This window comes from Botrytis cinerea, chromosome 1 (assembly GCF_000143535.2).
Source record: "Botrytis cinerea B05.10 chromosome 1, complete sequence".
NCBI classification, from domain to species: Eukaryota; Fungi; Ascomycota; class Leotiomycetes; order Helotiales; family Sclerotiniaceae; genus Botrytis; species Botrytis cinerea.
This window is the reverse complement of record NC_037310.1, coordinates 932,951-949,360: the sequence shown is the minus strand read 5'-3', so window position 1 is coordinate 949,360 and position 16,410 is coordinate 932,951. Positions and strand designations below refer to the sequence as shown.

At 42.1% G+C, this 16,410-nt stretch overlaps 4 protein-coding genes across 6 annotated transcripts; 3 read left to right on the top strand and 1 right to left on the bottom strand.

Annotated features, from left to right (window-relative positions):
- Positions 1-1,472: 1,472 nt before the first annotated feature.
- Positions 1,473-5,251, bottom strand: BCIN_01g02550 (hypothetical protein). Its single transcript, XM_001548498.2, has 2 exons — positions 4,011-5,251; positions 1,473-3,955 (listed from the first exon to the last, which is right to left on the bottom strand). The coding sequence occupies exons 1-2, from the start codon at positions 4,313-4,315 to the stop codon at positions 1,897-1,899; spliced, it is 2,364 nt and encodes a 787-aa protein (XP_001548548.1). The 5' UTR covers positions 4,316-5,251; the 3' UTR covers positions 1,473-1,896.
- Positions 5,252-6,053: 802 nt separating this feature from the next.
- Positions 6,054-8,325, top strand: BCIN_01g02540 (hypothetical protein). Of its 3 annotated transcripts, none has more exons than XM_024690317.1 (2): positions 6,054-6,351; positions 6,451-8,325. In XM_024690317.1, exon 2 carries the CDS (start codon positions 6,935-6,937, stop codon positions 8,084-8,086), a length of 1,152 nt encoding a protein of 383 aa, XP_024546085.1. In that variant the 5' UTR covers positions 6,054-6,351; positions 6,451-6,934; the 3' UTR covers positions 8,087-8,325. The 3 variants fall into 3 exon arrangements, with proteins under 3 accessions (XP_024546085.1, XP_024546083.1, XP_024546084.1); XM_024690316.1 differs by having other exon boundaries at positions 6,054-6,374; XM_024690315.1 differs by having other exon boundaries at positions 6,054-6,453; positions 6,514-8,325.
- A 1,215-nt stretch (positions 8,326-9,540) lies between these two features.
- BCIN_01g02530 (hypothetical protein) lies at positions 9,541-10,776 on the top strand. The gene is made up of 2 exons (XM_024690314.1): positions 9,541-10,186; positions 10,251-10,776. Exons 1-2 carry the CDS (start codon positions 9,634-9,636, stop codon positions 10,718-10,720), a joined length of 1,023 nt encoding a protein of 340 aa, XP_024546082.1. The 5' UTR covers positions 9,541-9,633; the 3' UTR covers positions 10,721-10,776.
- Positions 10,777-11,605: 829 nt separating this feature from the next.
- On the top strand, positions 11,606-14,795 carry BcCHSIIIb. The gene is made up of 3 exons (XM_001548495.2): positions 11,606-11,935; positions 11,994-14,498; positions 14,556-14,795. The coding sequence occupies exons 1-3, from the start codon at positions 11,861-11,863 to the stop codon at positions 14,691-14,693; spliced, it is 2,718 nt and encodes a 905-aa protein (XP_001548545.1). The 5' UTR covers positions 11,606-11,860; the 3' UTR covers positions 14,694-14,795.
- The last annotated feature ends 1,615 nt before the right edge of the window (positions 14,796-16,410 follow it).

Here is a 16,410-nt window from a genome sequence, read left to right as displayed (position 1 = left end):
ATTACTAGCCGATCTTAAATCGATCAATAGATGCTTTTGGACGAATACAAGGCGTGGCTCTTATCAGGATCTCCAGGGTTCAAATTATCATGAACACACCTACATTGTGGTAGCGGGAGGGGCACGAGTCCAACAACCTCAGTATTACCAATGAAGCAGCCACAAGATGAATTTTACCTCCGGCTGTCAAAAGAGAATGTTTTCACTTTCATCCTAAATCTCATAGGTACAAGCCTCTCTCTAGCTGCATATCAACACTATCCATCCAACATCCAGGGAAGACGCACGAATAATCTTCATTATCACATCCCTCTACCACACACATGCTCTTCCATCCTCTCACCTGCACCTCTTTGTACATCACATCCTGCCTCGACGCCTTCAAGATTTCGTGACGCGAGAAAATTCAACGCATCAATCAATCAGCTCTCTTGGGCGCAGTCCTCGATATGCTCATTGATCGCTGCGCAATCCTATCTAGTCTCCTGGGTTTCCTCGCAACCGCATTCGCATTCTCATAATGGAGTATTGTCTTCCAATTTCTGAGGAGCATGGATTTGGCAAGTTATTATGTGCATATATATGCTATTTTGGCGGTGGGAGATACGTCGCGGAGTCAGAAGGATGTGGATGTGAGTGAGAAGATGCTGTGGGTTGTGAAATTTTATTAAACGGATAAAGTTTTGGGGAATTGATTGGATTGAAGATGTAGCAGATGTAGATAGATTGTTTTTTTCTTGTTGTTTGTGCTATGAACAAGTTGTTTTTTTATTGAGTTTTATTTGCTGTCTTTCTCTTAGTCTATTCCTTTGTTGTCTGTTGTTCAAATAGATGTGTCGATAAAATCTGGAAAGCTCCCAGAATTGTTGATCTAGACTCCACGTTGGAGGGCGGGTTGGATAGAAATGGAAACGCAAATAGATTACTCAGCCCCCTTGTTGTGTCAAAATCAGCCCATTACTTCCTGATACAGAGCAAACAAAATCAATGGGTAGTTCTATCCCTTTGTTTCTTCTCCAAATCTCGGCGCTGTGTATGCTTTTCAAACAATGTGTTAATATTTTTAATTGATCTGATCGAGGCTAGCAAACGTTTTGCCCAAAATGATGATGAGTGGACAAAGAATGGAACGTTAGCTCGGAATACTGGGTTTTGGTTCTTGCTTGTTGTTGTCGATTGGAAATTGAGAGTACATGGATGATGGGGGTACATATCGACTTAGTCGAGGAGTGGAACACCCTCGGGAATTTGCGTTGTGGAAGTTCTTTTTCTTTGGTACGTTGGATAGAGCTGAGTTTCTAGCTTTTAATTATTCCTAGAAGACTGTCATTTATGGTATATGATTTAAGAGGAACTTTTCTTTCATATTCCATGTTGATAAATGCAATCTTTCCTATCTTAGCATTTTAAAAGCGTTAGTTAAATTTTTCTTGTGCGATTAAGTGCAACTTAAAGACTTTTAGATATGTACTTGAATATACATTGAATTAGTGGTCACTCATGTCGAATAGTGTGGCATCCCAATAGGTAGAATCGCAACCAGTAGAGCCATCTTCTGAGGGGTAATCGATGAATAAACTAAGGCCACACGTGTTTCTTTCTTGGCCAAATCCTTGATCCAACTAGCTCGCTATCTATCATGTATGTCATATATCATATCACTAGACGAGTTTGCCGAAGACATCTTCAAGCAGTAATATACGCCATGTTTCGCTTATTTACCCCTTGGCTACCCCTTGTAAACCAAATGCTCAATTCTCCTTCTTCGACGAGCCTAGTGGTACAGAGATCTCTTTATCCCTTTGACGCCTTTATTGACTTGGTTAGTTCTCGCTATACCATAGCCTAACAGCCAATGGAATCACGATAACAATTTGTCTCTTCCCTCAATCACTCTCACGTCGCATCAACACCCCAGGCCTGAAGCAGCGTTGGCTCCAACACAGCTCTGCAAGCGACTAAGGCCGATACAACAGCTAGTCGTTTTTGTAGTTTATCAAACCCTTCTTGATCATTAGCCGATAGATGCTCCTGTAAATAATCCTGCGCAACCATTCGATAACTGCGCCCATTTGGTGCTCTACAATTCACATGGGCCCTGTGTTGAATTAGAATGGCAACACAGTCACAGTAACCTTTGCGTATCGCGTGGTATAATGCAGTGTGACCATCTCGATCCTTTTGATAGATATTAGCACCATTCTGGCACAGCAATTCGACAATTGCTTTGGTAGTAGATTCATTTGTGGGAGATGTAGATTCGATGATGGCTGCGAGAAGTGGTGTTCTACCGGCTTGATCATAATGATTGATGTCTGCCCCGAAAAATATGTATTGCTTTAGCTTATCGAGGCGTCTTTCGGTATCTTCCAGAGTACAAGTTCTGGGTGGTAGGACCAAGCAATGGAGAGCATTACTACCCGTACTATCCTCGGTATTCGGAACAGAGTCCGCCACATTAGGATTGGAATTTCTAAGAACCGCAATACGGTTTTGTGTCTCCTCAATGGAATTACCGGGAATTTCCGTCTGCGTAATGAACCGATTGGCGATATTTTCGTAGACTACTATAGCTTGAGCGTAGCCGACATGGCCATATGATGCATAAGGGTTTTGAGTTTGAGCAACATTTCGTATATGTTGTGCTGCTGTCAGACCTTGATTGTCCCGAAGTGAGAATTGTATTGCTCTTTCGGGTCCGTAGAAATCTACTAGGTCGTGGTACACATGAGGCAGTATTGGATTTCGAAGAAGACCATGCAGCACCGTTCGCCCATTATGATCACGTTGCTCCAGTAAGCCACTATGTTTGAATATCTGAAGGAAGTTAATCAAATCATCACTAAAACGACTAGCATCCAAGACATGTAAGAAGCTCTGGCCAATTGTGTTTAATCGTCCAGCGTTGATGCCTGACGCAATCATGTATTCAAGGACATTCTTTCGCCCAGCTGCTGCAACGTAATGGAGTGGGGTATTTCCTGCCCCATCGATCTCGTCTTTGTTGAAGACTTGTCCTAGGATTGCGAGAATCTGATGGTCAGGGAGATCGATCATACAGAGGCAGACAGCATGGACTTGGGTAACCCCACATTCGCACATAGTTCTCTTGCCGAGTGCAACATCCATGTGATCATTCCTACAGGGGATCTTGTGTAGTATAGATGATCGGCGGGGAGAATCCAGCTTCTGTCGTAGAAGAGAGTTCATTTCATTCGATGGAATCATAGAATTAGCATCGAAGAGTTGGTAGTAAGCCTGGTCCGGACTATCAGGTCTACGGCCAACCACGTCAAACTCTCCATCAACAGACGCCTCTTGTTCCTCTTGTACCTGATCACCTATCTCCTGGTATCCTAAGGGTTTCTCCACAACCTCCATCGAGTAATAGCCAGAATCGGTATCAGATTTGATAAACGAGATTGGTGTAGTTAACACATCGGGGTTAACATATTCGGAGGATATATCGTTATCCTTCTGAGTTTTGGCCCAGCCAATAGTTTCCTGTGAGATGAACGAACTTGCCGAAGAAGTAAAACTATTGTCCATTGGAATTTGCCCATTGGTAAATTCGTCAAACTTTCTCGGCGAAACACGATCTAATTGAAAAGTATGGTCCATAATTGCAGAAACTTGTGGCGTAATGGATTTCGACGCTTTGCTGTCAAGTGATTCTATGACATCGGTTATTGTCTTTCTTTTAGTGGCGCCAAGAGTTGGAGAATCTCCAAATCCAAATGGTGTGTTGAATACATCGAGGTGGGCATGACTGCGACGAGCTTCTGTGTCTAAATTCGATAGGTCATATGCGATCGAGAAATTATCCTGAGGGTCAAGTTGGATTTTTCTTTCCCAAGCTGCTGCTTCCTCTCGTAATCGACTCAGAAAGATCTGTCTGAATTGTGGATTAAGAGGGTAACCCCATGCCTCCAATCTATTATCACAAGTTCGAGGTCTGTAATAATATACGTCAATCAACCATCGTCTGAGACCTCAATAATTGTACTTACGATTGATTTGAAAACCGATAGCCTGTGGCAGTGATCTCTCGTAATATGCCGGCGGAGCTAAAATTTCGCATGTAGTAGAAGAATATATCGCGTTTGTGTGCTTCCCATTCGTGATGCTTCCGAACCTCAGAGAGTTTCAAGAGTTTCCCGTGAATTGTATTTGGTTTGCTGGTACGTTTTCGCTCTTCGCGTTCCTCATAACATGCTTGTAGAAACTCTTGTCCGTGAATGGTCTGTAAAAAGGCGAAACAGCGCTCGCACTCCTCTGTTGAGATATTGGACGATTCGGCATTGGGGGTAGACATGCTGACTCAATGAGCCCCTTGAGCCCCTTGAGCCCCTTCGAAGTGCAAGGAAATGAAAAGGTCGCAAGATTGTCATAAGAAACTCAAAATTTGTGGTACCAGTCGTGTTCGCAATTTTCGACAAGAAGCTGACCAAATTTCTTCCGACAGAGAGCAATCCAGATCTAGTTGCAAGTAGCTCATGGAATATACATCAATAGGAAGTATCACCAAGGATATTCTAGTTGCTCGTATAAACCAATGACCTATCCCGAGAATCCACACCGAATTGAAAATTCCACCACGAACTGTGAATCGCAGGAGAAAAGTATTGTCACCAAGCCTTACGAGTGGCAAGGCTGGACTTGGATTTCGTCCAAACCTCTCCGAGGTTGATTAAGGATTACAAAGTACATGGGATATAACTCGAAAATTTAAATTATATACCATGAGATCGACGCCATTCGCGATAGCAACATGCCAACAAAATGTAGAAAACGAAGATGATAACAGCAGCACATTGAGAAACATGATGAGGGGGTGGTGATAAACATATCAAAACATTGCGAATGCATCACTACATGACAGACATGCTTCTCTGTTTCTGGGGGCTTGCATTGCGATGTTGTAGTGGTATTGCATTGACCGTTGGTAGGGCTCATTCATCCACTAAGTTGCATTCAGGCCAATTGCGAACTTGCGGGCAGGGGGTCTAGGGAAATCCATCGTGTTGAAAAATGTGTGAAGCGCCGCACGCTGAGCTAATTCGTTTCATTCTCAGACTCTTCGGTGATTATATGATATCAAGAGGCTCTTTATATTTGGCCTTGAATTCGAGGTACAGGTATCTTTGATGACCTGAAACAATTTGATTCTCACTAAAGATTTCAGTTCTTCACCTGGAAACGCCCAAAGGCTCTCAGACTCTCGGACTCTCGAGAAGCTTAACGTTCCCCCGATCCCTGATTGATCAGAAAAATTCTGTCCGGTTAGTAACCGATATCCCTGCTACGTGCACGCCCCTGCTACGTGGACATTTTCTCTTCTTACAAAATGACATTCTAGATAATTAATGAATTAATCAATTAATTAATTAATGATTGCTTTGATTTAAAATTAATTAAATTTAAACTTGTATATAAATTAGATACAGATTGAAAAATCGTTGTTCAAGTTCTTTAAACATCGATCTAGAAAAGTCCTCAAAAATCTCAAAATTTAATATATCATTAGTATTAATATAAAGACTTATTGTATTTAGTTTTATAAAATAAAATTCTCTTTTAACGAGGATATCAATAAGATAAAAAGTCATCATTAATATAAAAGAGTAGTCTAAAACACGAGTAGTTAAAAAATAGAATAGTTAACTATCTTTTGAATTGATTACGACTTTTGTTAATAATGAGGTAAAAAAGTCTAACCACACGAGTACGTTGACTCTAATGCTGATAAAGGAAGTGGGGAATGAGCGTCGACGATCACGCTCCACTACTTTGGAAAGCTTCATTGGCGAGATACCTCAGGTTAGTATGGGGCATCTGTAGGACCCAGCCACGTTGTGGACAGCAAAATCGGCATATCAAACCTGTCAAAATCAAGATTCTTTTTAAAATATTATTATTTCAAATTTGAATCACAATTTGAAAAGATGTTACAAATTGAATGAAATAAAAGCATGTTGCAAATCACAAGGTCCTCATGTTTCGCTTTCAATTCAAGATCCAGAACGCTAATCATAGATTTAAAAAAGAATTTTGAAAGTAGTACTCTTTTTTTGATGTGCCGATGTTTTGGTCCAGGGCATGCCCGCCACTAAAGTAAAGCCCCGAAGGTCTTGTCCACGGACTAAGCTCAGCGCAATGACAGACTGTGGCAATGCTAAAATAGCTATTTAAGAATCGAAATCCTCTCGTGTCACAATACCGACGACTTGCTTGATCACTGGAACACGATGCTATGTGCCTAAATTTTATGTTATGGCGGCACCAGTTAACAGCCGCGATGATCCAACTCACAGTCAACCAATGAAGCGCAAGAGAGCCCGGGCTTCAAGAGTACGTTCTGGATGTAAAACGTGGTCGGTTCCGTTCTCTTCCGGATTTCTTCTATTCCAATTGTTTGCCGAGATCGGGGACTAACATCTCATGTAACAGCAAGTGAGTAATCCGAAGAATTAGACATGCTCTCAGAGACTCTGACATCATCTGTCCATCAAGAATACGTCATCTCAAATGCGACGAGGCGAAGCCGACATGTCACCGTTGCTCTAAAGACCGGGTGAAATGCGACGGTTATGACCCCCCGCGCCAGGCGAGTGTGGCCTATCATGAAGGACACCCAGAGTATAACACAATACAATTTGTCCAGCCCAAACAGTCACTGCTCACAGATATAAACTCCTCAGATCTATATTTCAATCATGCTGTCCAATACACGATCCAGGATTTGTCCGATTCAACGACAAGCATAAATTTTTGGATCGACTTCCTCCCCCGGTCCTTATCGCAGATTGCAGCAACACGCTATGCCTTGTTAGCATTAGCAGCTGCTCATATCGACTTCCTAACACAAAAGACAGTTAGCTACAGCGCTGCAACGGCAACTAAGCACGAACGATTTGTTATACTGCACTATAACATGGCAATTCGGCATTTGCAACCTCTTATGTCTAAGGCGACACTAGAAGATTTTGAGGCTGCCCTAGCTTGTTGTATCTTGTTTATATGCCTTGAGAATATTCGAGGTCGATATGCCGAATCACTTAAGCACTTACAATCCGGAGTTAGCTTGCTTGTGTCTTTGTTGGTTCCCGATTCGAAGCGTCGCTTTTTGGCATCCCGAAAAGGTCGTCTCCCAGTGGCGTTGCACCAAGCAATATCATCCACGTGCCAAAACAAGCGTAATATAGACCAAATCGCCTTGCTATTCTCCCGCCTTAGTCTGGAGACGCATATTCTCACAGACAGTGAAGTGCTTCCACTCATAACCATCTCACGCGCAACTCCGGATCTCGGCCAACTCGAGCTTCAGTCACTCACGCCGATCATGACATTGGATGCTGCTAGAGCCGAGCTTCATTCATTTGAGATTGCTCATGATATGTTTTATCAGCAAGCGTACAGTAATATTCAAAGCAGGCCATCTCATGGCGATGTACAACCCAATCAGCAGCCCGAGTACTTCTTGAATCTGTTTAGCTGGGATGAAAAAGTTGCTTATCAACAAATATACCAACAATTTTGGCAATGGAGCGCCCGTTTCGACCAGTATATCCTCGAACGCGCTTCTTTTCCAAGGTCTTCTAATAAGGATTTATCCGACGCTTCCAAGATACGTCTTCTTCAAAAGACATGGACTGCTATGTTAGACAAAGAGCCGTGGACATTCAGCGGCCAACATTTTCCTGCACTCGGCGTCTTGGATGAGTTCCTACCTGAAGTCGAATCGATCATCAAATTGAGGGGTCCTTCCTCACGTCCTCTCATTACGTTTAGCGCCGACATTGTACCCTATATAACGATTGCTGGGTATTTAACGGATGATTTGGCGTTGCTACGGCGAATTATCAGCTCCCTTAAACTGCTTGATAGGAGGGAAGGATTTTGGGATAGCAAGGATATTGCTGAGATCTTTGAGGCCTCTATCATAGCACATGCGGATTTTGGATTGGATGTCAGGCACAATAGTAGGGGCATTCTTCACATGGCCAAGATTCTTTCGGACATGAATATCCCATCTATTTCGCCGAACAACTCGATCGCTTTACTGGCTAGAAATATCGAACTATGAGGGTAACTTCCACAGCAAGAATGCCAAATATGTAAAAATAAAAGAATAATAGTTGATTTAAATTCATGGCAGTATCATTGACATGCCAACCACGACAATTTTATGGAATTGATTCCACTAGCTTCTTGATTGAGTACCTCACAGTGCCAAATTCTTTTACTTAACTATATGCGAGTAGTTAGACGTGTACAGAAAACAAAACTACTTTGAATGACTTAGAATAAATCTATTGTGGCCGAACCTGAAAACCTCCTAGTATAACGATCCGGTACTGTCTGGATAACTGATCTGCATTGCCAATCGCGTGATATGTGAATCTTAGCTTCGCTCCTTAGTTATCAAAGGGTTTTCTAAAGCAGTAGTAAGCCCTGACTCATAGAAGTTATGTTGGTGGGTTTACTTCACACGACGTCTTGGCATAGTCGTAATTAGGACGAACCTAACCAGAAATTACTAGCATCTCCAGTATATTTATTAGATTTTGACAATTGCTTTGTGATTGGTGCTTTCGTAGATTTCTCAGAACGGTTAAGCGCGCACGTGGCGCGGGTAGCTCCTATAACCTTAAATAACCTTAGGTGGAGTTCCGCGCTATCGGCATCGCCTAACACTACTCAAGCTCCACTTCAAGTCAAATCTTCTGTTTCTAATTGGTGCCGTCGTAGATTTACCAAAACCGTTAGTGTGAAATTCCAAATGGCGTATGTCGTGCACGGTGCAGAGGCTTGGAGAATGATTTTTAACGCTTCTCGCCAGGAGTCCTTTTCTTGCTTTAGTGGGCAATGCAAGGCACATTCAATTAGTCATTGATGCTGGGCATGTGTAGATAGTATGAGTACGAGGAATGGCTGTTTACTGGGTTTCATTTGTTCTCTTCTGTTGCTGCTTGGCTGGAAAATTACGAAGCCAAAGGGAAGAGAGAGGCACAAAAAACAGCTTGACGTCCTGCAAAGTCGTAGATCATCATTTGTCCTTGCGCCCTTTCTCTATCGTACATGCGACAATGTATACGAGCACCTAGACTCTTGGAAATATAGTAGAGCTATGAAGCTGATTCAAGTACCGCAACTGGGAACTCCTTTCTTTAGGCACTATGTTGTAAAGTTCGGCATCAAGGAGCACTTGGCGCATGAAGACTGTTTTAGAATATTGGAAAAACAACCCGTTTTGAAGTAAATACCTTTCTCACCTAGTCAAGGCAATAACGGTTGACCTATCTCTCGCCGAGGGCTCCCCGTTACCAATGATGTCTTGGTGCTGCCCATCAGGGCAGTTTATGGCGCCGTTGCAATCTCTGGTCTGTTCCGCAAGCCACAATGCATTGTCTCTTGGCATATACTTAAAATCTAACTTTAGGGCTCGATCCTAAAATACGATGGAATAGCTAGAATAGCTTGTACACAAAAACCCACAGAAAACTCCGACGCCATTAGGCAATACAAATATAAAAGAGAGGAAAGGAGTTGTGCATAATTAACGAAATAATCAAGTCTCTCAGAATTTCTCGTTTTGCCATTCTGTCGAATTTCTGCTTTTTTGGTTCAAACATGAGTTTAAACACTATTAGGCTCGACCCTTGGGGCGATCTCACTCTCCGAATCGGTCCAGACGGCGCAACAGACGACTACATTGTCTGTCCGAGAACACTAGCCCGTGCTTCCCCGGTATTCGAGCGTATGCTATATGGCGCTTTTGCAGAACGAAAGCCCAGCACAAGGGGAGCTGTCGGTGAATGGGTCGTACGACTACCAGAAGACAATTCCACCACCATGGGCCTTTTCCTCTCGATAATACATGGAAATTACGATGAGACTCTACAGGACCTTTCTCTTGATGAGATCTATTACTTAACTGTCGCAGTACACTATTATGATGCAACCAAAGTACTTCGACCATGGGCAGAAATCTGGATCAGCCATGTCGCCAGCTTGGTTGAAGATGTTAACACGCCGATGCTGAGGGTCTTGTGGATTGCGTGGGAACTTGGTAGTGTATCGTTGTTCCGGATCGTATCGCGTCACATCTTGTTGGAGTTCGACGCTGCAGATTTTGCGGATGCATTATCCTGTAGCAGCACACAAACACCTCCTGGTGTGTTAGGTACGTCTTAAAGAACTCCCATTGATGCCAGTGTGAAGATCTAAAGTACTAATGCATTGATTAGAGCACATCAACTCTGTTCGAGAAAACATACTGGGCTCGTTGCTACAGCCATTCAGGGACTTGGTTGGCCACCTACTAGTTGAGGATGAGAAGCCACGATGGTGTCGACACGCTGTTTGGATGGGATCGCATAGGTGCGAATCGATAATCCTCGGGTCGCTTACATGGTGTCTGTGTAAATCAAAACTCTGGCCACTACCAGAAGCACCTGATATCTATGACAGTATTGCAGGAATTTATACACGCTTGCAAGGCCTCATAATTCACGATTTGGGGGTTTTTGACAAGAAGGAAGATCATAGTATCTGTAATCCGTCAGGAATGATCAATTCGCACTTGAAAACAGCACTCACTTGTCTTACTCTCCCATTGACTCGAAGGCAGGTAGAGTACATGAAGAAACAAGAACACATACTTGACATGAAGGTTGGTTCTTTCAAGCCACTCCTGATTGATACGTCTACAGCATAAATCCCCTACATAGTTTAGTTACAGAAATCAAATCCAATCAAGAGTGTATTATCACAAAGATAGGCTTTTTTTAATTTTTAGTTTTTTTTAGCTCCCTAGAGTATTTATTTACCTGAAAAGGTTAGCCCACGCCGTTACGTTAATAATTGGCCTGATCTACTTTTCTTCCTAGCCAGTTACCAAGGCTTTAAAACATAACTTGCACTTTTCCCAAACTGCTTAGCTTTTCGTATCTGTCAAAATAAAGGCTGTACATTTCCCCTGACTCCACACTCTTTTCTTGGCCCAGCTAAACTTGCGGCAGCTCCACCTGATCCACATGTTACCAAGATGCGACGGAGTCATAATATTAGGATGCGTTCGGATCGGCTTCTTCTATATTTGAAGAAATAGATAAACAAATGGAATGAAAAGGGTATTAGATGTTGAAGTTATAATATATTTGAAGTAATATTAGGACACGCAGAATTGAGTTGCAGATATCGAAAAAAAATTCAATATTTCTCAATAGGATTTTAAGAGCTATTGTTAATAATTATATAGAAAAGAGTTAAATTGTTTATTATTTTAACATATTAAACTCATTATTTTGTTGAGTCTAAATTATATTCACTTCAGAAAATTCAGTTGCATATTAGAATATATAGTAGTTTCACTATTATATTCAGTTCATACAATATTAGATCTAATATAGATATTATATTGAATCTACCCGGTCAAACAAATCGATCCGAATCCACCCTTAGGGTAGGCTCTAGCTAGGATCCATTGCTTACGTATTTTGTAACTACCACATCTACTAGAAGGCTTTAAAAATGCATATCAATGGGTCTTCTTTAAATAGCCTTTAACATGCCGAAGCAATCTAAGCCTCAATGCCTTCATGAATTGTCTTGAACAAAAACGCATCTTAAAGGAGTCGGCTTGACTATTTAGCTTTCGAGACTTGCACAGAGTATTCATGACGGCGTCTGGCTAAGCATCCTCTGAAAACATTCATTCACATGCCGATACTATTTTTTTTTGCAATCAGAAGCAGAAATTTCTTCTCAAATATCCCCCGGGTCATCTTGACTGCTTTTTCTCCATTCTTTCCTTTTCTATCCTTCATTCTTCTCTTCTTTAAGAGATCAAATAAAAATGGAAACATCAAGGAGCTGGAATAGTTCGGCTGAAAACTATCCTATGAATGAACTTATTCAACATTCAAACAATGTACGCCCACGACTCAAAGAGTTGACCAAAACATATTTGCTAATAAAATTTCGAACAGTCTGTTACTGATCCTGCTACACAGTTAGATAACACTGATCATATTAGTGATGTACATCACTCAAATGATGCTCATGATGTTGGTGAAAGTTTGCTATCAGATACTAGTGGCTACCATCCAACAACACCCTATGTGACTGGTACTGGGCAGGTACAACGTCAACGTTCACCAACCAGCTCAGTGAACGGTGAGGAATTTTTCGGGGATCAACACCATCTTCCAGATATCGACCAGGACTTCTACAGAAGCCCCGAAGACTCCTTTAATGCGCAAGACATGCCGTCCGCGAACGGTGCTCGTGGAGCTCTTCGGCGCCGCGCTACTCGAAAGATTAAACTGATTCAAGGCGGTCAGGGATCTGTCTTGAGCGCAAACTACCCTGTACCAAGTGCAATCAAGAACGCATTGCAACCCCAGTACAGAGATATAGAGAATGGTACCAGCGAGTTCTCAGAGATGCGATACACCGCGGTAACTTGTGACCCGAATGATTTTACCTTGATGAACGGTTATACACTACGCCAGCACATATACAACCGGCACACCGAGCTTTTGATTGCAATCACCTACTATAATGAGGACAAGGTGCTATTCGCTAGAACCTTGCATGGTGTGATGAAGAACATTCGCGATATTGTGAATCTGAAGAAGTCCAGGTTTTGGACGCAGGGTTCCGCAGCATGGGAGAAAATTGTCGTCTGCCTAGTGTTCGACGGTTTCGAAAAGGCGGATCCAGGTGTGCTCGATCTCCTCACAACCGTTGGAGTATATCAAGACGGCGTGCGAAAACAGGACGTGGATGGAAAGGAGACGACAGCCCATGTCTTCGAGTTCACGACACAGTTATCCATCACTCCCGACCTACAGCTTTCTCGTCCCAATTCGGATGTGCATGATTCCAGTAACTTGCCTCCAGTACAGCTCCTCTTCTGCCTCAAACAAAAGAATACTAAAAAGATCAACTCGCATCGTTGGTTATTCAATGCCTTTGGACGGATTCTCAACCCGGAAGTCACCATTTTGATCGACGCGGGAACAAAACCTGGACCTCGCTCTTTATTGGCCTTATGGGAGGCATTCTATAACGACAAGAACCTTGGTGGCGCATGTGGTGAGATCCACGCTATGCTTGGGAGCCGGAACTCCAAGTTACTAAATCCGCTTGTGGCAATACAGAATTTCGAATACAAGATTTCGAATGTTCTTGACAAACCCCTTGAGAGCTCCTTCGGCTACGTCACTGTTCTCCCCGGTGCATTTTCAGCATATCGCTTTCGAGCGATCATGGGCCGTCCCTTGGAGCAATATTTTCACGGCGACCATACGTTGTTGTCTGGCAAGAAAAGTATCAACAACATGAATATTTTTAAGAAGAATATGTTCCTTGCAGAAGATCGTATCCTTTGTTTCGAGCTAGTAGTGAAAGAAGGACAGAATTGGCACTTGTCTTATGTCAAAGCTGCCAAGGGCGAGACAGACGTACCGGAAGGCCCTGCTGAGTTTCTCAGCCAACGCCGCCGTTGGCTGAATGGATCATTTGCTGCCTCGCTATACTCGCTTATTCACTTCGGTCGCATGTACAAATCCGGACACAGTCTGCTCCGGATGATAATGTTTCATTTCCAGCTGCTATACAACATTGCCAATGTTATTTTTAGTTGGTTCTCTTTATCATCCTATTGGCTCACCACCACTGTCATCATGGATCTTGTCGGTACGCCTGTAGCTGCATCGAACTATCACGGCTGGCCGTTTGGCGATACTGCGTCCCCCATATTCAACCACGTTATTGAATATATTTACCTTGCGTTTGTGATCACACAATTCATTCTGGCCCTTGGAAATCGGCCAAAGGGATCGCAAGTGACCTATCTGGTGTCGTTTGTGGTGTTTGGATTTATTCAGCTCTACATCATCATTCTGTCATTTTATCTGGTTTACCGGGCACTACGGACTCCCATTGGGGAACAGATCGACACGTCTTCGGCCGCAGCATTCTTTGAGAGCATGTTTGGAGGAACGGGAGTCGCCGGCGTGATTTTACTAGCCTTGGTCACCATTTACGGCTTGAACTATGTTGCCTCGTTCCTCTACTTGGATCCTTGGCATATGTTTCACTCCTTCCCGCAGTATATCATTCTCGCTTCGACATATATTAACATTTTGATGGTGTATGCCTTCAATAACTGGCATGATGTTTCTTGGGGCACAAAGGGCTCAGATGAAAGCGAAAAGCTCCCTTCGGCCAATGTGATCAAAGACTCGAAATCCGGTGTCGAGATGGTCGAAGAAGAGGAGATGCAACAAACAGATATTGACCAGAAGTTTCAGGAGACCGTGCTAAGAACTCTGGCCCCTGTCGAAGTGGAAGTTACCGTAGAAACCAAGGAGGTCGATGACACGTATAAGTCGTTTAGGACCCGCTTGGTTGTCTGCTGGATCCTGTCGAATATGCTGCTGGTCGGGATTGTCACCTCGAATGATTTCGCATTTCTTGGCGTTGGTGTAAGTAGCGAGACCTTATGATGACTCCTATAGCAAAGTTCTAACTCTTTCTTGCAGAAAGCCTCTACGACCCGGACGCCATACTACTTCAAATTTCTTCTATATGCCACTGCTTTCTTGTCGATTATCAGATTCTTAGGGTTTCTTTGGTTTCTCGGACGAACAAACATTATGCACTGCTTTGCGAAGAGGTAATCGCATATACGGCATGGCATTTGAAGCTGGCTGAAGCTAGAAACATTTCATTTCTTTTAAGTTCTAAAGACAAGATACTCCTAATAATAAACGAATGTAGCACTATAGGACTGTAAATTTTTAGTAAAATTTTTTTGACTAGTTGTGAACAATATTTGAAAATACTTTGCGTAGGCTACACAATGGATACCCGCGGGATGAATAGTTTCGACAGATAATCTGCGGATTATCTACCGGTGGAGCAGGTAATTTAAAAAGCTACATACTAGAGGATAGAGAAGGAACTAGATAATTTTCACTTGATAAACTCAAAGAAACCCTATGAATTATATTTCCCTTTAGAAATTCGATTAGCTACAGATTAACGTATAAACGCTGACAAGATAACTATTGTAATTAAATCAATACAAGCTAACATCCTATGTATAAACTCAGGCGAATGACTTCAATTGAATGATTGCCGTGTCACTTAAGCGAATGCGAAAGAGACTAGCTCTTTCAGTAGCCTTCATTGAAGAGCTACTATTTCCTATAGAAAGCTAGCTCTGGAGATGAAATTCAGCTTTGACATTTATTATTAGGACGTATCATCGTAGGTGCTAGGTCATTCGTATCTTCTTATACTGACATACTAGTTCCAGTGGAAAGCTGTAGTGGAGTGTCTTCAAAAAGAGACATCTCAGTTTGGTATTCGGACCATGATCCTTGAGCCAGGCTACTACCGTAGAAAAGTATACGCTGAAGCTAATGTCAAATGAGAACCACTTTTGGTCCCAGTGTACCAACCCATGCAGACTACTTTGAAAGGCATGGTGAAGGCTGCTGTTGATGGCAATCAACCCGGTGACCCCAAGAAGGCTTGGCCGCTGGAAAAGAAACCCCACTTAGACTTCCTCTGGCCCAGACTGCCTCCAGCAGCTTAAAGACAAATGCTTGTCCACTTCCCTATGGTGGCAAAGTTAATATTTTCGACGAAAAGAAATTCAATATAAATCCCTATACAAATTTTTATACATACATTACATTTATAATATATTCAATTCATCAATAACGACATAGCCTATTCATTAATAATGAATGGAATCGGTATAGAATGAGATTCGTTTAGTATTGATTTTTTTAAAAAAAAAAGAAAATGGGAGCCCTGAAGGGCCTTAGAGATTTCAGAATTCGATGAATATTAGGAAGGTGGATGGAAGGGAAGCGAGTGTAAAAGCTAGGAGAAAAGGGGGAGGTATTAGTTGAAAGTTTAAAGGAGATGATTATTCATTTCATTTTCAATTTATTCTTTAATCAGAAGCTTTATTATTATATTATGTTATATAGAATGTACTGTTTATATACATTATTTACTTAGCTCTAATCTTTATATTCATATTCATTTCAATTATTAATCGAATTCAATATAAATAAAATATTGATTATCTTAAACTAGAATTCAAGCTAGAATTCAAGAATTTCACTAAGTCCCTTTGGAATAAAAATTTCTAATTATTTATGAAAGAAAAAGCTTTTTAATTAATACTTTAAAAACGCTTTTTTCAATGCATTATAAAAATATTGAATATTTTCTGGGGCTGACAAAGCGGCCACTTCGTCAATCGCGGATTCTGCCACTCCAGGGCTTTAAAAGTTCTGGAGGATTGGGAAGAGCTCATTGCTAGCACAAACCCTGATGGTAAGGAGTAGGGTGTATCTAGTAGTGTGTAATTCTTAA

Coding starts and splice junctions, on each gene's coding strand:
- BCIN_01g02550 (XM_001548498.2), bottom strand. CDS start 4,315: ATGTCTACCCCCAATGCCGAATCGTCCAATATCTCAACAGAGGAGTGC. Junction 3,956..4,010: donor TATCGGTTTTCAAATCAATC/GTAAGTACAATT, acceptor ATATTATTACAG/ACCTCGAACTTGTGATAATA.
- BCIN_01g02540 (XM_024690317.1), top strand. CDS start 6,935: ATGGCAATTCGGCATTTGCAACCTCTTATGTCTAAGGCGACACTAGAA.
- BCIN_01g02530 (XM_024690314.1), top strand. CDS start 9,634: ATGAGTTTAAACACTATTAGGCTCGACCCTTGGGGCGATCTCACTCTC. Junction 10,187..10,250: donor AACACCTCCTGGTGTGTTAG/GTACGTCTTAAA, acceptor TGCATTGATTAG/AGCACATCAACTCTGTTCGA.
- BcCHSIIIb (XM_001548495.2), top strand. CDS start 11,861: ATGGAAACATCAAGGAGCTGGAATAGTTCGGCTGAAAACTATCCTATG. Junction 11,936..11,993: donor TTATTCAACATTCAAACAAT/GTACGCCCACGA, acceptor AATTTCGAACAG/TCTGTTACTGATCCTGCTAC. Junction 14,499..14,555: donor TCGCATTTCTTGGCGTTGGT/GTAAGTAGCGAG, acceptor TCTTTCTTGCAG/AAAGCCTCTACGACCCGGAC.